Genomic DNA, 22,150 nt, shown 5'->3' on the forward strand with positions numbered 1-22,150 from the left:
GCCCCCCCCCTCTGTCTGCAGCCATCACAAAACAAGCTGTCTCCAAACACATTGTCTTGGTGTCTTTGATAGATAGTTGATAACAGACTTAAGACTGATGGGGCTGGCTGACCTTGCTGTATATAAAGGCAGCTGCAGCAGTTTCAGAGTCACTCAGGAGCAGCGTGGTCTTCCGACAGCAAGCTACTTCAGCACAAGCTCGTCGGTCTCGTGGATTCTCTGGATTTTGCAAACTTCGGCATGGCTGCGTTCATCACTGTGGTTCTTCTGGCTGCGCTACATCCCTCAATGGCGTTCGACATGGGGCAGTCGACTCGCTGCGTCACCATACCCAACCAGATGAGGGTGTGCAAAGATGTAGGATACTCGGAGATGCGTCTGCCCAACTTCTTGGGCCATAGCAACTTGGAAGGTGAAGTGGTGCCACGTTCAGAAGACTGGAAGCCCTTGTTGCAGACTGGCTGCCATCCTCAGGCTCAGGCCTTCCTGTGCTCCCTCATTGCTCCAGTCTGTCTTGACACGTAAGGATATTTACTTTTCTCTTTTTCACTCAAGATGTATTTATTATTCCTGAAACTAGTATTTCTGTCATGTGCTCATTGTCTGACGTTTTTTGCCTTTCTTGCCCTCCAGTTTTATCCAGCCCTGTCGTAGTCTCTGCGTGGCAGTGAGAGACAGCTGTGCCCCGGTACTCGCCTGCCAGGGTCACCCATGGCCCGAGGCTCTTAACTGTGACCGTTTCCCTGCTGAAGAGGACACGTGCCTTTCTCATCATGCAAAGTTTAGTCACTTCACCAAAGGTAAGGACCACAATCTAAGTATTAAAGATGTTATTTTGAGTACATCTTAACCCATTGGCATAATGGCCAGCCATCTGTTTGTTCTTTATCATTCATTACTCTTTCATGTCCTGTAATTATATTAATGATATGAATGAATTTTTTTAATCTCAGATCTGCCCAAACCTGCTTGCCAAAACTGTCCATCAGTAGAAGAAGCTCCCTCTATGAAAAGAGTCCTGGATTCCTTTTGTCATCATGACTTTGGTAAGTTCCAGAATGATTTCATACAGCTGTGGTTTGTTGATTTGTAATGATGTTTATTACAATTTCACACAATTGCGTACATCTTTTTTTAACACAATTTCTTTCTATATTTATCTTCTCACAGCTGTAACTGCCAAACTTCACCGTCGTCGTCTTTCCACCGCATTGCCGGAGTTCGATGTGGAGGGCAGGGTCGAGTTTATCCGCCAGGGACCTCTGTTGCCCTATGACACCCAGCACCTACTCCAGCAGTGGCTCCTCATCAACCTTCAGTGTGCTAATGTCCTTGTCCGCCCTGGACGCTCACAGCTCTATGTGCTGACTGGTTCGGTGCAGACTGACGGAACTCTTGCTCTCACGCGTCTCTTCCCGTGGCACAAAAAAGACGCTAACATTGCAGTGGCCACTCGCAAGTGGAAACACCACAGGTGTTGAACGGAGCTAAGGCTCTGAATCGGTGTAGAATCTCCCAACATCTACTGACTACACGTGTAATGTGCACATGATTTCAGACGAGGTCAAAGATGAATTTTGAGATAGCTTCTTACAACTGGGAGTTACTGAGAACACGTAAAGTAAGCTAAATGGATATAGAAACGGAGCTTCTCTCAGTCGCTCACTATCTCACCACTATTCTTACAGCACACAGTAATGGAATGCACTCAAACCTGTACATAGTATTAATAATTGTAAATTGAATTAAGATTCTATTTTCTATAACGATATTGGTGTATTTATGACATCTATTTGTGTCTGTGTATGTTGTGTGGAAAAAAAGATGACAATAAAATATTCGCTGTGTAAAACTACTCTGTAGTAACAAAACAAAAGTAACACTTCTTTAACCCCCACTCATTTCACCACAAGGTGGCACACTAAGGGAAAACATGCATTTTCTATTGGTGGTTATATGCCTCAAGTGTTTTCATTTTAACTACAAATTGGTCATGATGTGTCAGCAGACTGGTGAGTGTTCACAGTAGATGCATGTGGTATTGATGACCCTTTGTGGCATTAATGAGAAGACAAATGACCTCATCTACATTTGAATACCTTTGTTTCTTGACCACGCTGAACAGTTCTCGTAAGGGCTGCTGAACAATGGCCTTATTTGATATTTTTCACGGCACTAGTCATCGTTACGCCACACCCCACGCTGATAATGAGCAGCTTAGAGTAGTCTAATACAAATGTTGACTGCTTTTAAGTTCCCCCCCCCAATGGTCGTTTATTGTCCCTGATTGAGGTTGTTGTTGTCATGAAACATGCATTTGCTGTGGGGGACAGATGGGGACAGTGAAGTGAAGTCACTGTGTCATTTGACAACAGGGTGAAATGGTATTCATCACAATTTAGGTTGTACTGCATAAGGCCTTTACTATAGATTACTCAACCTAAACTAAAATGATGACTGATTGCCTCAAGTCAAAGTCAACTATTTTACTCTGCAGTATGCAATGTAATTGACAAATTGGCAGTCAGTCTCCACATTCCTATGTAGAGCCCTTTTCCGCCTGGGTTAAGTTGTGTCTGTTCAAGGCTGAGTGGACAATGACGCAAAGCATATGACGTACGATCAAGTTTATTTAAAGTACCTTTGTAGCCTTTATAAAGCCATTTGTTTCATCTGGAACGTCAGGCAAAAAAGGAGCTCTGCTCATCATAAAAAAAAAAGGAACCATGACAAAAGGTAAGGAAACATCACATGGAACATTTCATTTCAAAGAAACATCGTGATTTAGGGAAACCTGTTGTTTTTCTTCCCTCAGCTTGGTTTGCCGTTCTTACACTGTTGTACCTGGACCTTTCCACGAGGGTTGGCACTGCCCCAATCTGTGCTTATGGACAGGATAGATGCCATGTCCCTTCCCTGGCGGAGATCGTCGATAGGGTCATACAACAGTCTTCAAGAATGCATGGCGTCTCCAGCGATCTGCACTCGGAATCTGTGAGTTCTTTTTTTTCCCCCCACCCAACTCCCCGATGGTGACCTCACCATCCATCACCCTTAATTCAGGCCCCATCGTCATCAATCATTCCTGTTTGAGCTGCCTATTCTCTGAGCTGCTGTATCACTGTGTGTCATGAGTGTCTCTCTCTGCACAGGACCAATATTTCCTTCCTAGTCGAGACCTTATTGGAAAACGGAAATGCCACACATATGGAATACTAACACCAGACAACAAAGAGAATGCCCAAAGACTAGGAGTGAGTGTGTTTGTTTATTTGGGGTTATTGTCTATTGCAACCATATTCGGGGTGTTGCATCAGCTTGCAAATGTTGTATGGTGTCTGGAACTCACTTTATTACCAAGTTATTTAAGCCATTTTCATGTGCAGCCAGAACAACTGATAGAGGTGATCCTGAGCCTGCTGTGGGCTTGGAACGACCCCCTGGCGCAATTCTACCGGAGCATGTCCCAGGATCAGAATCAAGACTTTAACCACTACAGCTCCAACAAAGCAATGGCGATAAGTGATATGGTGCGTGATTTGAGGGATGGAGTGGCAAAAATGGCTGACAAGGTAAGAAGCAAATAGAATTACAAATCTCACAAATTTTGTGAGAAGAATTGCAGCATTTCCTTTGAGTGGTTTTAATTCCTTCGTCATACTATGTATGTCAATGTATTCTTTGAAGGGATCAATCGTGCATTTCTAATTCTTGTCCACCTCAGATGAAGCTGTTGGGAGTGCTTGGCAATGCTGCGAATTACATCTCACCTGAGAGTTTTGTCCCCGTTTCTGCCTTTTCCTTCTACAAGAGAGGAGAACTCAACTCAGTGGACCATCACGACCTGCTCTTCTGCTTCCACAGAGACTCCAACAAAATCAAAAATTATCTCCGTGTCTTGAAATGCACCACCCTTCCTGGACTGGACTGTTAATAGTGAGTCAAACAATGAAGTGTGAGGAAGAGAGGTTCGTTTTCCATTTTCCTCAAACTACACACGATCTATGTGCTAATATACGTATACTTTGTAATGCATTTCAAGAGTGCATTTTCTCTAATTGTGTGTAACACTGTAGCATTATTGTCCTCGGTAATGTACATTTTTTGCTTGTCATCATTAAAGGGTGAATGAATAAATGAACCTACATTATAATTTTTTTTGTTAATCTTATTAATGGGGAGCTTGGTGTGTTTATGGAAATGGTAGTAGATTTTTGTGTATATATATATATATATATACACGTATTTATGTATATATATGTATATGTATACGTATTTATATATGTATGTATATGTATACGTATTTATATATGTATATATATGTATACGTATTTATGTATATGTATACGTATTTATGTATATGTATACGTATTTATATGTATATGTATACGTATTTATATATATATGTATATAGATATGTGTATATATATATGTGTGTATATGTATATATGTGTATGTATATGTATATATATGTGTGTATATAAATATGTATATGTATATATATGTGTATATATATGTATGTGTGTATATGTATATATATATATGTGTCTATATGTATATATATATGTGTATGTATATGTATATATATGTATATAAAGATTTAACAGAAAAAAATAACTAGGGTGCAAATCTGGATAAATTGAAACATTTTTTATTTACAACTGATCTATGCATTTCACACAATGAAAAACATATTCACAAATTATGCCAAGAGACGTCAAAATGAAGTTACTTGCGTAAAACCTCACCAAATCATGAAACATCCCACAAATAGAAATGCGTCTGTCCCTTTTGATTCTCTCAACGATTGCTCATTTGACGGACTTCAACCTCGCGTGTGTTCTGCTGAAGACCTGACGAAGTGCAGCATTAACCTTTGGGTGAGTAGTTGCTGAGACCTTAATTCAATTTATTTTTAACTACGACGTCATCGCTGCGTCACAGAGCGACGCTCGGATGATGCGTCGTTGCCCTTTACCAGGAAAACTTGTCTGATTTTTTTTAAAGTAAATGAAGTGACTCATTTTTCCCTTTATCACGTTGCAATTATAATCCGTGAGGAATCTTTCCTGGAAAGACATGTCGGTGTAATAGGCATGAAATTGCTTCCTGAAGCTTGTGAGATGCAAAAAAAAAAAGTTGATTGACCAAGCAGCTGAACCTATCCACATATATAATGCAACTACACAGTTACATGCTTTGAAAAAGTTAATATTAACCGTGTTAGTTTTCCCAGATCCATCCACATATGTTTTGTTTTTAAACAGCCTCCCAGCACTTAAGTCATCTTTAAGTCTTGTGGAAGTAAGACAGTCACTAGATTATTTCCCACTCATTACAGCTTCTCATGTGTCACTGGCGCTCTTATGTGGCGGCGCTCTTCGTGTTTTTGGATCGGTGTGATTCTGCGACGGTTGGTCCTCGTCTTCTCCGAGACCCTGAGCCATGAGCTCGTCCATCGGGGAACGGGTATTATGAACCTCCTTCTCTTTACAGTTTCTCCACTTCATTCGTCGGTTCTGGAACCAGATCTTCACCTAAAGCAGTGGGCGAATGAAAGAGGCATTTTAGCCATGCTAATGGTGTAACTAGCACTCCAAAATGCCAGTTATTTAAAATTATGCACATGAACTGCAATATACTTATTTGATTTCAGAATAATAAAAAAAAAAATCCAAAATCCATTTTCGAATACCTGTGACTCCTTGAGTCTGAGATCAGCTGCCAGTTTGTTCCGGTCTGTTTTGCTGATATATTTTTGTCTCCGAAAAGTTCTCTCCAGCTCTTTACGTTGTTCCTCTGAGAACACGGCCCTCCTGAGGATCCCTCTGCGAACTTTAGGGCTTCCATCGGCAGACCACATCCGAAGATTAGCTCCCTCTTTGGTAACAAACAAAAACATTTTAGAAATCATTTCATTATTTGATTTTTTTAAAGTGTTTATTTAGTCTAAACACTAGTAAATCATACCTAGATGTGTTGTAGACAGTGGACTTCTTATCTGAGTACAACTAAACTGGATCAGTGCACTGAAATTTTGTAAGTTAGTAATTATTTAAGTTGACATATTTGATCCATTCTGCTTTGTTAACAGCACGACTTTTGTGCAGGCTGTACTAATCTGCACTACTCGAATTATTTAGGTGTCATTTATAAATTTTGATAATTTTAACTTAAAGTTACAACATCAGATTCTTGTACCAACCCTAACTGCATTTCCTCCCTAAAAAAAAAAAATGATTCCTGTTTTTGTCACACTCACTTTATCAGTCACTTTCAATTCCTCCATCCCTGTTTGCCCAATTTAACAAACTGGGGGTGACTAAAGAGAATAGAAAGCCGTTTCCACCGAGGAAAAAAGGAATTTGGTGACCTGTGAGGGGCAATCTCATGCTGCTTCACTCACAGGTGCACATACAACAAAAGTCAAGTAGAACAATTTATCCGATCCATTCAATGTTGCCTTTTTAATCTGTACGACAAATCTGCACACAGACCACCTCGAGGGAGCACATAAGAGGTTTCGACATGCTTCTCACTACTCTATTGGGACTCAATGGCTTTCACTTAAATAGCTGATTACCAGGTCATTCCTGGGCAACGTGTGTGTCTGCCCCAGTGGGGCCAACTATAGAGCCCTGTTGGACACCAACAATGGAGCTGTTCAATGGAAATGCCATTACTCGATTGGCTCAGTGGCCCAACACTAAATCTTTTCACTTGCAGGTATGAAGCAAGATTGTATGTGAAGATGAGCTCGAATAAGTCTATAAAAGTCACTTTCTTTGAATGCTTTATGTCCTAGTCAAGAGGTCTCCAATGGGCAGGGACGAGAGTTGAAGGACAGGAGAAAGGAGGGGGGTCAGTGAACCAAACTATTTAGCCACACAATGGCTGGGGGATGTTCCTGGTCCTGCCCTCTTTTGCAGAGAAATGGGCAGGTTTTTTTGTGCTTGGCAGAGTTCATTGCTGCAGTGAAAAATTGCGGTGAGGTCGCGTGTGGATGGTGGAGTGAATGTGCCAATTGGTTACGGCCAGACTTGGCATTGTTGTGTTGCTGGGCACTGTGGGAAAGTGTCACCCCACTAAGAGGACTCTAGGGACCTGCGGGGATGAGTGCATTCTGATTTGTGCTATTTTCCACAAGTCTTGACAGGCATCATCGGATGCGGCAACTAATAACTTCCAATTGCTTTCGGACAATGGCGTAATAAGACAGCTCTTCGTCTCAATGCTATCAGCGCGCAGGAGACCACTTGTCAATGCACATTTTAAACGCTTCTTAAACATTCCGAGCTCAGTCCAGTGTGCACTTTTAAATATTTATAATGCACTCTCCTTGTTTACAATTGTAACTCAGCTTTAAAATTCAACTTAAACCTGCACAGATTCCCACCCAATGAGCGTCCCATGGGAGAACAAACCTTTGAAACAATTTGCCTAACTCGGCAGTAACAATCTGCACCTGTTAAATATAATCTTAATATGACAGAAGACAAGATGTTTATTAGCTCTGCATATTTGTGCTATTAAAAAGTCTGTGTTTGCAAGTGCAAAATAGGGGGGGCCCCGGGGACTCAAAAGCCATGCAATCCACCCTCCTTTTCTGTCCTGAACAGCCGTGAATGGTTATGAATAGAGCTGTGCAGAGTTGAGCGGCGAATTAGCTCTTTGGTATTGCATCAGTAATTAGCTGTGAAGTGCATGGGAGACCTGGCCGATGCTAATGCTTAGAGAGTAGCTGAGGCATTGCTGATGAGGCATAAAACACTCACTGGAGAAAACAGGAGGGGGGCTGGACCCACCGCAGCACGCCAGCAGATACTGCGGGCTCCGCAGGAAAACACTGCTGAGCACACCTGCAAAGCAATGAGAGAGAGATGCCAGGTGTGACTTTAATGAACTGCAAGGGACACTTTCTAAAGGGCAGGTTGAGTTTCACCTTGCATGATTTTAAAGGTTTTAATTGTATTTACATTTTCTGTGTTGACAATACACACAGCCAGAAACTTAAACTTTTAAATAGTTTGAATATTCCTCTGTACAGTTAAATAAAATGAACTTATCCACTCTCAAAATGATTTTTATTACATAATACAATACAATAATAATAAACATAATTTCTTATTTCTTGAAATTGCATATAGTATTGATCGAAAAAAATGTAAAACATACTTTCGCTTGAGATGAACAGAAAATGTGATTGTTACAAGTTTTTAAATAATTATAAAAAGTTCGATTTTTGGTTATTTTTCAAACTAAATTCAATCTTGATTTCTACAAGTAATTTGTGATTTAATAACTTTGAAAAAAAAAAAAAGTAAATCGATTGAAGAGTCCAATCCATTTCAGGTTTATTTATAAACCACTTTAAAAATGTCCACAATTGGAACAAAGTGATGCACAGAATAATATATAAAGACAGAATAAATCAAAGACATACAAAGGTAATAAAAATACATCTAAAAAAAACACTTGTAGAGACTTTAAGACAACTTTTAAAACACCCCTCAGAGATGCATGTTTTACTTTACTTTCAAGACAAAACTTTGAATATAATTGTCATACTAAAATGGAAATTGTGTGAAATAATATTTGTAAAATTATAAATAAATATTGATATAACATTTATATAAAGTTTCAATGATATATTTGTAAAAGCAAAACTCTAAATTCTTATTGACATTGTGTTTAACTCTAATGTGGCAGTTTTATACTTTAAAAACCTGCACTTTTCTCCTAAACATGATGATCCAAATATAATATATATATTTTTTTTTAACATTTATAGTTTAAAAAAAATAAATCTGTTTACCTGAGTGTGGCAGAAGAATTCCTCCCAAGTCTTTCATCTGCTGGGAGCTCTGGGCCTGGCTGTGGTAGGCTCCATGCTCAAGGCCCCAGGTTCTCCTCGGATGCTCGTACACTGCTACTCTCAGGTGGGCTGAATGAGACTTGGCCGAGGACGCCTGCAGCAGATTGTCGATGAGAAAACTCTTCCCCGAACTCCCGAAACCCGTCAAAGCAGCAGGAGAACCAGGCATATTCCTCCTGGTGCAGCTCTGTACGGAGACCATCCTGTTCATACAGTGACCCCCCGAAAACACTCGAGTTTCCCTCTTCAGCAGTCACAGCTCAGTGACACTAAATTCTCCCTTTAATCCCTTCTCCAGTGACCAGGCCAACTTCAATAAAAAACTGTGAAGAAAACAAAAAAGTTCTCTGCTCGTCCTCTTTCGGGCACTGCACTTTGCAACGGGGGCTGTGCTGTGATTGGTCGAGAGGTTCCTAATGTGTTTCTCAATTCAGATAAGGCTGGAGTCTTTTTTTCTGGAGTGGCAGAAGGTGGGCCTGGCTCATTCATTATGTCAACTAGCCTATTAAATGATAGACATCAGAAACAATGAACTGCTGGCCATAGTTTAACATGCACCAAACACTCTTCCCCCCCGAGTAGTAAATAGTTTTCTCTCTCCTCAGTGCTCGGCAGCGTCTGAGGCCAAACTCACAGCCGTTTATTTATATTGTGTTATATCATTTGTCTGTGAGGATTTACTTGATTGCAAAGTGACTCAATGGGGCAGGGCACATTAGTGTGGATTAATGTGGGCTGTCGGGAGTAATGTGATGTGAAACTTTTCAGTTATTTTCTACCTAAAGATCAGAGTAAAAGAAAGAAATAAAATTTTACATTTAAGTTATTTTATATAAGAAATTTTGGTTTTTGATTTATAAAAACAAGAGCATTTAAAATAGAAAATAATTTAATAGAAATTACATACAAAATGTTGTGTGGATGTACAATTTTGATTGCATGCCTCTGAAAAGTGAGTTTTGCATAGCATGGTAAGCATATTAATGTTAACATCCATGTTATTGATAACATTATTTTTTAAATAATTCTGGTAAATTGCTTAAATTGCAGCTGGGTCCAGATTTATTTCACATTTTCATAGTCATTGAAGCCCCAGGATTCAGTTCATAGAGAAACATGTGGCTGAAAAGGCAGCACACTCAGCCACCTAATTATTTATTCAGCAGCTGGTTTAGAGCTGCATATTTTAAAGTGTTACAACTTTAAAATAATAATTAAGAAGAAAAAAAAGTCACACACCAACACGGGGGCACATACACATGCATGTCGTGATGTTTTGGTTCAAACACATCCAATTTGGGGCTTGTGTAACCTTTCACACTGCAACTAATGATCCTGGATGTGATAATAGAGGGAAATTGAACAAGAGGGGCGACGGACCTCGAGTTTAGGCACAGTAAGCAGGCATGGCCGCGCTGGTTTTCGGGGGGTGTGGGGAGGGGAAGCGCGGAGCTGCAGTGTGCGTGTGTAGATACCTCATGCTGAGCATGGAAATTGGCCCAGACAGCTCGGCCTATTGTGCGACGGCCAGGGAGCCAAAGGTTGCTTGTAATCAAATTTGAGGTTTTTATTCCTCAGACTGGTGGAGAAGGCATAGCGCTCTGTCACATGATGAGTGTTAGCAAGTCTGTGTGTGCGTGTGCTCTCTACTTTTGTGTGTGTTAACATGCTCCACATAAGACCGGTGACAGTGGCAGTCCCCGGGGCCTTTTTGTTTGCTGGAGTCATTTGTTTATATGACACACACACACACACACACACACACGGAGAACACTCCAGGAGTGCACTCCAGTGCGACTCGTAACTGTTTGTGTGCATGTTCCTGATTGTGCTGCAGGTTTTAAGGTGAACAGGTCCACAAAAACGTGACGATATTTGTTTAATTTATTGACGCTCCCTACTTTTTCTCCTGTTCTAATGGCCTTTGAGCATCAACTGGAAAGCAGTGGCCCATGCAACTTGGAGCCGATAGTATACGACTTCAAAATGGGTTCCTGTTAAAAAAAAAGAAAATCTATATATTGGTATCGCTGACATTCCAGTTTTAGAGCAAATGTGTGCCCGTTTTTCAAAGGTGCTATTAAAAGTCTATCCTCATTAAGATTCACCACCTCGTAATTAGTCAAGATTCCAATAGAGGTCTCCAGGAGCGGGAGGTATAATTAAGCTATTCTTAAATGCTAGGTCTTGGAAACACCCTGAAGCAAGTTCATGTGAATTTATTTGATGTCCGTCGCTTTTCAGAAATGGAGGGAAAAACAGCGGTCCCTTCATTCAGAATGCTCACAATGGCCCCGTTGAAAGCTAGCACTCTGCAGACCAGCTGAGATCCCCTTTTCTCTCTTTTCTAACCTCACTAAAGCGCTTAAAAAGATACCGGCCCATTGCACACGCAATTGATATTCCACCACTCGAACTTAATATCGTGAATGGAGGGCCAGGCTCTATGAATCAGGAAGACAATGCGCTTAGCTTAGCAGCAAACTGGCACTTTGTGTGCAGTGTCTGTGCCCCAGAGGAGGAAGTTTCTAATGTGAGCCTCACAATTGTGTGTCTATAGAGTTCTAATGAGCTTCTGTGTGCCGAGTGAATGGCTGTGGGCCATTCACCACGAGGGCCCAATGAGCCAGCTCACTGCACACATTCACAATAGCATCCAGGGCGAGTGGGAGTGGCTGTTTGGAGCAAGTGCACTGCATGGACAGTCTATAAAAGATCAACAAACGCTTAACCATGCTTCTTAAGAGTATGTCCATATTAAGCTGGCAACAATTTAGATGCATCTTTGTTTAAGTGTTTTTTGTTCAGAAATTGAGCCTTTCCTAAATGAGCTTCAGAGTTGCTCGATGTTAATATGTCAGCTTGTGCTTTTTACTGAGTACAAGAAAAATCAACCTTTTGCTAATGAATGACGTAAAACTACTCGGTTCTAACTTTAGGAGGTTGTACAGATGTAGTTAAGGCAGAGGCCTGAAACTCAAAATGACCTGGGGTCATTAGGAATTAAATTCATATCATGATGTTGCAATTCCAAAGTAAAAGTGTTTGTTTTGATATAAAGTTCACAACAATCAAACAAACAAAATTAACATTAACAAAAATCAAAAATTGTATATAGACCAGGGGTGTCAAACTCATTTTCACTGACGGCCACATCAGCATAATGGTTACCCTCAAAGGGCCAGATGTAACTGCCATACAGAATAAATGTAACCAAATACAATGTAGAATAAAGGTAACTACTCCGTAACATATTGCTAAATAACTTTTCTGCATTTATTACTTATTCAAGTTACAAATATGATGCATTATAGATGTAACCCGGTCCGCGATGGTGATGCCGTCACTTTGCGGGTAACGCAATCGCCATGCATTGTGGGAAATGTAGTTTATGGTCAACGAACGCCTTAAAGCAGCATAGGCCTATTTTAACACAGATTTTTTAAGACCAATTAATCACTCGCGGGCCACATAAAATGACGTGGCGGGCCACATCTGGCCCCCGGGCCTTGAGTTTGACATAATGTGATGTAGACCATTGTAATTGAAACACGAGACAAGCTTATTAAATGTTGAATCATGTGATAAATATAGCCATTATTTTTTTACTATAATTATTATTATCATTATTATAATAAAAATATTGTTCACTGTTGGTCAGTTTGGGACAGTTTTCATTATGCCCAGTTGATGGCCACCAGGCCACCAGACATCAACTGGGCAGCTGCATGTGGCCCGTGGGCTGTGAGTTTGAGACCCCTCAAGTGAGTTAAGGGAAAGAATACAGCGTACAAACCTGAATCATGTCAGCATTATTGAGCAATTACTTGTGGTTGAATATTTAGTTTGATAATTAATGATGCTCTTTGTTAAAAACTTAATATAGTTAAAATCTGAATTAATTGAAGCAGCATCTTTTTTTGTGTTGCTCACTTCTCAGGTCATGAAGGAGTTATTCCTTGGATGGTCCCAGGGTGACACTGTCTGTCTGACCTCAGTACTGCCTGTACGCTGACTCTGTGGCTGCAATTCTCTTCCATGAACACAAGATGGCACTGAGAGAAAAAGAAAACCATCTGAGGTACAACATATAAACACAGTGGATAAAATAATTATTTATCTCTATCTACTTTTTTTTATTTTTTATTTCTAATCTTATATTTTAGAGCTTGGTTTTGTTTATTTTTAGCCCATTTCATATTTTACCATACATAAATAGGAGCTTTTTTGGCATTGCAATGGTAAGATACATAACGTAACATGAAAAAACTGTCAGCTTCATTCATTTTTAATGTGGTATCGTAGCCAAGTTCATTTTTTACATTTCTCATTATTCGCTTGACGTTTAAGGCGTTTTAATGAAAATGAGAACACATTAAAGCAGATGGATGTCATGGATCATTAGAGCATGCACTTTTTTGATTTAACTCCTGATTGTCAGATTTGAACAGACAAGGTTAATAAAACAAGGTGCCACATTACAAATAGATCCCAGGAGAGCAGTAAAGGGACGTTATTTTCCACTGCAACTCGCATGTCAAAGCTACTGTAAGTGTTTTCCTCTGGCATTAGTATGTCTTCGTGGTGCAGCTTCACTCCTAAGTCAAAACATGTGCATCACCCATCTGCATCTATGAGATGAGATGAACAGACAGAAGGATTTTCACTGTCCTTCTGTCCTTGCCCAGAGAAATATTGTGTGTGTGTGTGGGGCACACTGTGCTTTTATTACTCTTCTTTCCTGCTTTGAGCTCATGCTTTAATGACTCTGATTTTCCTGACGGCACTTTAGGAAATGACAACTTGTGGGCAAAACGTAAAAGTAATTACATTTCCTGTGTGTCTGGCCCCAGAAGAAATCTAGTATTTCAGAAGAGGGTTAAAACTGGAGCCTTCTCCTCCTTATGTCAGCTGACGTGACACTCGTGCGTGGAGAGCGATTGGTTACCCTTTGTTTTACTATAGATCTATGGCAAAGCCATCTGAATTGGAGACCGATAAGAGCACATTTGTCATTATTAAAATAAAAGCTCTAATGAAGAGGAGGCAGATTGATGCGATGGTGTTAATCTGCGACCTGTGCACCACACAGAAACAGTTACTGTAAGCCGACCAACTGAGCCATCAAAACACTTCCAGGGAATGATTACAGAGACAAATTCTGTGTCAACTGGAAAGAAGAAAAAAAAACAGAAATGACAGTTGCTTCCAAGGATGAATAAACAAAAATAAATAATAAAGCAGTAAGCATCTGTGCTCCATGAAAAGACATTAACAAGGCTGAGTCACAGTGGCAGTCAAGCACTCCGTTTTAATTCATTTTCATGCCACCTGCTGGAAAGGCAAACTCCCAACTTTACTGCATGACGTGAGCCATTGATGAAATCAGACTGGGTTTATTACAGGAGGTCATAATGCTGATTATAGAGCAAGCAAAGCATTCATAACGCTCTGGTAAACACAATGCTCTCAGACCATTGATATTTTCTCCACTGGCCTCTATACTAGTCCTATACGTGAGGGCAGAGAAGACAGATGGTTTGGAAAAGCAGTAAATGAGGCCATCCACTTCAAACTGGAACAACTATTCTGAACAGAAAAGAGCTGCGTGGGCTATCAGCTGCTCATAAGACCGGCCCCTTCCAGGCACTTTCAACTGAGGCTTGACACTGCTTCTGTGACCTCATCAATGTGGAGCCACCACAGAGGTTCAAACGCTCATGAATCTCAGGCCTGTCAGTGTAGGACAAATGACACTAGACCATCTTCTCTGGGTTTGCTGGTTATATGCAACTAATAACTGCTTACTTCTTCTTTTTCTTTCTTTTCTTGTTGACAAAAAGCCATCTTTAGTGTGAGAGTCGCTCAGAATTTTACCCAAACATTTCAGCAAAATTAACCATATGAACAGTTATGTTTGTTATGTTTTTTTTAAAAGTAAAGTAAAGGTTGTTTGCAGGAGAATCAGATTCAATTTGATTTAGATAGCACCAATTCATAAAACACTTCAAGACATTACATACTGATGGAGAGTTTTATGACTGTTCAATGTCATCTTATCCTTATTTTTTCATATATATGTATATATTACCACATTTATGTCATAAACACGAGAAAAACATTTTAAAAACTTGTTAAAAACTAAAAATGTTATTGTTATTTGGCAAATGACAAACTGATTTCACCTTTTTTATGTCCAATTTTATAACATTCAACCACTGAAATGCATGTTTCTGTACAGGAATGCAAGTAAATAACTATACTTTGACGTCTTCATCGAGAAATTCTAATGCATTTTACTGTTTTGTTGTCGTTGTAAAACAGTCCATTTGAACATTCATGGAAAAACAATCTTGAATAATGTGTATGTATGTGTATATCATGTATATATATATGTGTGTGTGTATGTATGTATATATATATATATATAACCATAACAGAAACATGAATCTAAATGAATTTTGATAATTACCAATGCTGTTACATTAGGGCAGCTTTGGCTTTGGGTGGTGGTCTAATAAATGTGTTAAGCATTGTGTATGTATACACATATATATATATATATATTTTAATTATTATTGTTTTTTTATATAAGAGTAAATAGTTAATCAAAAGAAATGTCTGTATTTTCTCTGCATCCTCTCAGTAGGGTGGACTTTTACAGTCAGTCCCAGCAGCACCTTTTTTTTTTTTTGGGCTCCATCTCTCGTCTTTGGCCACTAGGGGGCGATATTGCTCCTCCTCCTTCTTCCTCGCTGTCTCGTGGTCAGGTTTGTCCTCTCTGCGTCTCTCTCCTCTCTCCTCTCCTCTCTCCTCCTCTTAAGCTCTCAGTTCCTCTGCTGTAGGAGCGTCCGTGCACAGCTGGTTGAGGCAGCGCCTGTTCGCTTTGTGCATCGTCCTCTCTCATCCACCTGTGCCGCGGACGGGTGCCGGGCCGGGCGGAGCAGAAAACCGCGCATATTACATGGAATCATTTGCACGCTTGTTAGATTCGTGTGTGTGTGTGTCTCTCTCTCTCTCGCGGATTTGCCCGTGTTTTCTTTCTCTTTTGGTTGCATCGCCGGGCATCTAAAGTTGTGACGATGCCTCCGCTCCACATTTGGGATTGGTAATTCTCTTCTCGGCGCGAGGGTGATCTCATCATTCGCAACAACACTCGGTCTCCCGGAAGCGGACAAAACATGGACTAATTTTTGTTATTTTTTATATATTTTTTTATACATATATCACCATGGGATTATTACAGATATTTTTGGTGCTCAGCATATTTTGCGCCTCCTCAGGTAGGAAATCATGTCATGATTTTACACCAACTCTTATCTCTTGCATGAAAAATAAGACTGTATATATGATTCATTATGTGTTTTATTTGTCGCCTCAAAGTCAACATTTTTGATGAATTGCCACACCGTCAGCTCTCCCTGCATGTGTGTGCGTGTCTGCTAAATAACAATGACAAAAACATGTTTGTTTTTGCAAATTAGTTGTAGGTTTCGGGGTTGACCCTGCCCTGCGCATCAGCGTGTTTGACGAACTAACACTTGGAGAAGGATTTGATGGAGTTACTCAGGTCCAGGGCTTCCACAGCGAGTCTAGAGCTTTCCACTTCCAAGGTAAAGTAACACACAAACACACACACACACACCTTTTTGTTTTTCTTATATGCCATACACAGATGTCACTGCCACAAACCTTCAACTTTTAATTTCTAACTCACAGCCTGTTAATCCACACACACCCCTCACCTCTGATCATGTAGAGATTGTTCCCACAGTTATTTATGGAGATGCTCAACTGTCATGAGATGATGGGAAAGAGACATTTTCTGAGTTTCCTCTTTAGTGCTCGGGGGGCCCCACAGTCTGCTGCCACCTGCCTGAACAATAGGCAGTGTCATGGTCCTCCCTCATAAAGTGGGTTAAGCAGAGGGGGGGGGGGGGGGGTTGATGGGTAAATCATGCAAAGAATCATAGCGACTGAGCATAATCAGATTAGGCCTGGGACAAACCTCCCCCCCCCCCCCATTCTTCATGGAGATGTTGTGATCTGAGTGTGGAGTGCCCCCCCCCTTCCCCCATGGATGATCCTCTGAAGTGTGTAAACACTTCTGAAAGTTGTCTATATCCAAAGTATGAATGGGTAGAAGATGGTTACAGTCGTCTCACAGGACGGCTATGTTATGTTAGAATAGGTGTGTGCAAAAAAAAAAAAAAAGTTTTCAACGCTTTATTATCATTTGATGTTTGACACTGTTAATAATGTAATTAAAGGGATGGAGATGTTTATCATCACTCGGCTAATAGTAGCAACAGGGGAAATTGCTTTTGGCTCCCAGATCAGTGGCAAACGGAGGGGTGTGACAGCGGGAAAATGGATCCGGATTTTTCTTTATATATATATATATATATATATATATATATATATATATATATTTTTTTTTTAACCAAAGTGTCGGTGTTGTTCAGGAAGCGCCACACTAATTTGTCGACACCTCTCTTCCCTCTGTCTTGTAATCTTGCTGCACAGCCGCTGAAAACGGCAGCACTTCAGCATGGAGCAGTAACTAAAGTGTCTCTGTGAATTCAGGCCATTTGATGTCCTCTGTGTAGACAACACTCAGAAGTACTTTATCCAGTCAGGTAGTGAGAGAGAGGGAGGGAGGGAGACCACAAGAAGGAATAGTTGAAGGAGAAAGAAAGAGAGAGAGAGAGTGGGAGAATAAGAGCAACAAAGGCAGTAACAGAAAGAAGCTCCCACAGCTTTCGTCACAGAATGGAAAAACATGATGGTTGACGCTCCTGGCACGTTTCCATCATTGCTCTGTGTTATTCCTCTGCATTACCTCTGCTAAGTACATTCAGTTACCCAGGCAGAGCAGGCAGCGTGTTATTTATGGCAGTGCTCGCCTCCATCCTTCATTTGGGATGTCTATGTTAAGCCAACGATGGTGGGAGAGGAGGGGTAGGAGGCAGGGGAGAGTAGGTGTAGCAGCAAAGCAGACCTGGGCCTTTGCTTGTGTGTGTGTGTGTGTGTGTGTGATCAGAAATAGACGGCGAGAGGCATATACAGTGCGGTAGAGATGCAGGGAGATAGGAATAAAAATGAGACAGAATGAAGGAGAGAGAGAGAGAAATGGGGTGCAGAGCTGTCTGCCAGCTGTTTGATAGACTGTGCAGACTCCACATGTACGGATGCTCGGCTGGCTGGGACCAGCAGACAAGCCCACAGTGACATTCCGACGCTCATTAGATAGCAGGCAGAACATGTCCATGGCTGTTCCCCCTGCACTGCACTGCACTGCACTGCCCACCCGAAGGCATGTGCTGTTATCTCTGGGTGGAGGCAGGATGACTGGTGGCTGCTCAGAGAGGAGAGTGTAAATCCTACACCGTAGGAATCTGTATACAAACATGTGGATAAGCAGATGTGGCGTGTGCATTGTTTGCGAAACGTCTGCTTAAGCATGTTGTGTTTTTGTGTGTGTGTGTGTGTGTGTGTGTGTGGTAAAGTGGAGAAAAAGAGCAGAGCGGTGAGACAGTGGGGTTTGGCTGATGCTTTAGAAGGGAGCTGTCAGTGCATGGCATTGTAAGAGGTGGACCTCAGGGAGAGAGAGAAGCCTCCGGGGCAACAATCATCTCATATCCGGGTGACAGGTGATGATGCTCGGAGCGGCATCACCGACTCATCACGTCATTAAGCGCTTCTCCCCCCCACACACTTTTTTAATAATGAAACATTGCGATATCTTATCTGTTTCTAACAAGCAAAGGGGCCACACCCAGAAGCACTCCCTCCCTTCCCCCAACGCACATGCACCCACTCTCTCTCTCTCTCTGGCTACGAGCGTATGGACCAAACTCATTCTACCTGCAAACAACACAATTGCTCAGAGCATCCTTTCAGCTGCAGCAGCACAAGAATCCCCTGTAATTGCATTTCGTGTGTGTATGTGTGTGTGTGTGTGTGTGAATCCTGTCCATCTCAGAGGCATGTTCTGGCTCATACTGTTTGAACGCTGTCAGAGAGGTGTTTCTCTGTATGTTACGGCAATTATGCCCCCGACTGCAGCCAAACTGAGGTGCAGCAGGACGGAGGAGACTCATTTATAATACAGCAAGTCTGTGTGTTTGTGTTTGTGTTAGTGTGGGAAAGAAGAGGAATTGGGGGGGGGGGGGGGACTACATGTATGTGTGAATGATTCTGCATTCGTTTGTGTTTGAACAGGAATAGGGACCATGTGTTTCCAGTGTAGGAGCCACACTTTCCAGTGACTTATACCTTTCATGCACTGGGCGGGCAGCTTTTATAGCCTTTTAGCTATAAAACCTTTATTCAAGCTGCAGTACAGGCGAGGAGTTTTTGTTAGAGATATAGACTGATGTGTTTTTTTCAGGGCCGATACTGATTATTAGTAGTCCAGGAGGCCGATAACCGATATTTGGAACTGATAGTCATTTGCAGTAAAAGTTAAAATATTAGCGTCAACATTTTCAAAACACCAACATTTAAAGGTTTTTAATAGATGCCCAAGAATCTCCCAGGCTCAAACGCATGTCTTATTAAGTTAAAGGAAAACTTAAATAGATAAATAAATCAGAGCTGTCAGTTTATCGTGTTATTAACGACGTTAACGCAAACCCATTTAAAGGGCGTCAATTTGTTTTATCGCGAGATTAACGTTCTTTTTGGGCAAACTTTTTGTCGTTTTTTTTTTCACATGCGGTTGCAACATCTAGTTACTTTAGAACAACACCACACCAGATATAGCTAGACCGGAAACAAAACAACAGGCTGCGCGCACTTGTTTGGGCTTGCGAGCTGGCCAAAGAGTAGTAGGCTAAAGTTACGTGTTGAGTGGATGGTGAGCGCCATGCGCTTCTCCGTCTCCAAGCGGGCTCTCCGTATCCAAGGAGACCTCCGAACTCCGCTAGCTCCTTTAGTGCCGTTATTCACAGCACTGCAGGGTGATACACAGCCTCTGTTATTATTGTGCGACTCTCACAATAAGAGGAATAACTCAAAATATGTAGGGTGACGGGAGATATTCACCTGCTGCTCGCTAATGTAAACACACGGAACACATTACTTCCTGCTTCACCTACGCACCTCTCTGACGTCACACGCAATACTCATTAGTACACAAACCTCCTACAGCACACACGCATACACAGCAATTTGCTTTGTGTAAAAAAAAAATAATAATTTTTTTAAACACACTTTTCTATGTTGATAAGAGTGTTAAAATAAGGAAAAATAATGGTACAAAAAGAAATCAAGGGAGATTTAGAAGTTAATGGCATAGTTTGCAAGTTAACTATGACATTAACGCGATTAATCGCAATTAAATATTTTAATCTACAATAAAATAAATTGATCTCTGAATTGAAAATTGAAAAAAAAGGCTGATAGTGCCGATATGCGTCAAAATGCCGAATATCGGCACCGATAATAATAATAATAATCGGTCTATCCCTAGTTTCTGTACTCTACCCTGGATTGTACTGAGCAAATTCAGAGGGTATTATTCTGTAGATAACACCACAGATCAACAACAACAACTAGAAAAATGGAACTTTACCAATGAAACAATCAACAAGCGTATTAACTTTGACTAAAGAGGTTAGTGCAAGACTGATTATAAACTTGCTTAGTGATGCATTTGCCCCGAATGTCATTTAATAAGAGCTGGTTTCATTGCAAAGAAGAGAAATATGCACGTCACATTTTTTTAATTAAGGCTGAAAGTAAGTGTTATTTTATTCTCCCTAATCTAATAATCTTTTGATTTTCATTTATTCTCTTCATTGACGACGTGTTTGGTCCATACAACGGTGAAATCATCACTTCATTAAATATTTGTTGCAGCTCTCCATGAACAAATTGCTAATTGGGTAAAATGTGCCAAACAAATGACCGTTTGACGAATGTCTAAAAAGGGACTAAAAGGAGTATTAGTTATTTTGTGTTGCTCCTCTATAACCAAGCATTATAGTTGGAGATTAACACTGACAGTCGAGAAGCCGAAGTTAAAGGTGCTGAAAATTGTTTCCCCTCGAGTTCAACTTAAATTAAGAGCCAAAAATGTACACTCTGCTGGCGAAGAGTTAAGGTTCACTTTCTGCCATTTAAAAACAATACTGTCGGTGTCAAAATGGGCAGATTTTGTTACCCGCAGTAAAAATCTGCCTTTTGTCCTCAGTGGGGAAAAGCCATAATTGGCAATTTATTCCCAGATCAAATGACTCAGCAGTAATTTTATCAGCTCAATCCCCAGCGTTTACGTCTGTCGCCGCTGTCGGTGACATCTGTGACTCTTCAGCATTCGTCATCTTCGTTCAAGCAGAGCTTAAACATTGTTCACTCGCCGCTGACTTTGATGTGACGGAAGTAAAATATATTCACATACGGCATCCATGCTGCTTAATACTTACGTATTACATTAAAAGTGTTTTATTGCAATGACAACGACTCTAACCAGGAGGCTGTAATGAGTGTAAAGGCTCATTGTTACAACAACTCTTATATGTCATCATCATTTGTCAACATCAATTAAATCCAAAAAAACACTGCCACAGAATTTCAGAAATTGAATTTATACTTTCAAACAAACAAAATAATAACTAGAAAAAGCACTCTGAGAGTGCAGACCTCCGCCAAGGCAGCTCAGTGCCTACAACATAGCGATTAAAATAGTGTCTACGGATCACGCCAAAAATTTACACACTTGTTCTTGGTCCCATTGCGGACATTTCCTGAATATTTCATCCTAATCCGCGACTTTTCGAGTTATGTTGCTAAAAGACATGCAGACAAACAAACAAACAAATTCCGGTGAAAACATACTCCTCCTGGCGGAGGTCAACAATGGGATTGATTCTCAGTTGTTTTTCGAACAATAATAAGTTGAAGCACTCAAGAACATCAACAATTATAAAATGTGAAATCAAACGGGAGCCATTTACCCTCAATCTAGAATTCAGCTTAAAATCTGCAGGATTGATTACTAATTTCATACCATGAGCTGAGGGTAATCTCTCATCTCAGAAACCCAGAAGTGGCATGCTCGCTCACATCAATCATTGATCAATAATGACAAAAACATTCCCCCTATTTGTACATTTAAATTTAAGAACACCCTTTTCCTCTGCTATACTTTGTTGTTCATGTTTTTCTGCTTAGCTCAAAAGTTGCCCAACCTTCTCCAGACTGTTGACTGGCATTATCCCCAACTCCCCGTGGTCAGAGTCTGTTTTGCTTACTGACTCCTGAGGTGAG

At 40.7% G+C, this 22,150-nt stretch overlaps 4 protein-coding genes across 4 annotated transcripts in view; 3 read left to right on the forward strand and 1 right to left on the reverse strand.

Annotated features, from left to right (window-relative positions):
- Positions 1 to 240: 240 nt before the first annotated feature.
- On the forward strand, positions 241 to 1,481 carry szl (sizzled; the record flags this gene model as incomplete). The annotated part of the gene is made up of 4 exons (XM_083893983.1): positions 241 to 521; positions 634 to 800; positions 954 to 1,046; positions 1,171 to 1,481. The coding sequence occupies 4 exons, from the start codon at positions 241 to 243 to the stop codon at positions 1,479 to 1,481; spliced, it is 852 nt and encodes a 283-aa protein (XP_083750109.1).
- A 1,245-nt stretch (positions 1,482 to 2,726) lies between these two features.
- LOC310930676 (prolactin-like) lies at positions 2,727 to 3,934 on the forward strand (the record flags this gene model as incomplete). The annotated part of the gene is made up of 5 exons (XM_083893718.1): positions 2,727 to 2,736; positions 2,816 to 2,994; positions 3,153 to 3,254; positions 3,387 to 3,572; positions 3,725 to 3,934. The coding sequence occupies 5 exons, from the start codon at positions 2,727 to 2,729 to the stop codon at positions 3,932 to 3,934; spliced, it is 687 nt and encodes a 228-aa protein (XP_083749844.1).
- Positions 3,935 to 5,345: 1,411 nt separating this feature from the next.
- Positions 5,346 to 9,077, reverse strand: dbx2 (developing brain homeobox 2; the record flags this gene model as incomplete). Its single annotated transcript, XM_083893719.1, has 4 exons — positions 5,346 to 5,537; positions 5,696 to 5,880; positions 7,776 to 7,859; positions 8,816 to 9,077. 4 exons carry the CDS (start codon positions 9,075 to 9,077, stop codon positions 5,346 to 5,348), a joined length of 723 nt encoding a protein of 240 aa, XP_083749845.1.
- A 7,029-nt stretch (positions 9,078 to 16,106) lies between these two features.
- Positions 16,107 to 22,150, forward strand: part of nell2a (neural EGFL like 2a) — a gene marked incomplete at its 5' end in the record, with an annotated part of 92,600 nt that continues 86,556 nt past the window's right edge. Inside the window, 2 exons of the mRNA XM_083893977.1 lie at positions 16,107 to 16,158; positions 16,360 to 16,488. Coding sequence (XP_083750103.1) covers positions 16,107 to 16,158; positions 16,360 to 16,488 — 181 coding nt within the window. The remainder of the gene's footprint in view (positions 16,159 to 16,359; positions 16,489 to 22,150) is intronic.

This window comes from Microchirus variegatus, assembly GCF_963457635.1.
Source record: "Microchirus variegatus genome assembly, chromosome: 8".
NCBI lineage: Eukaryota > Metazoa > Chordata > Actinopteri > Pleuronectiformes > Soleidae > Microchirus > Microchirus variegatus.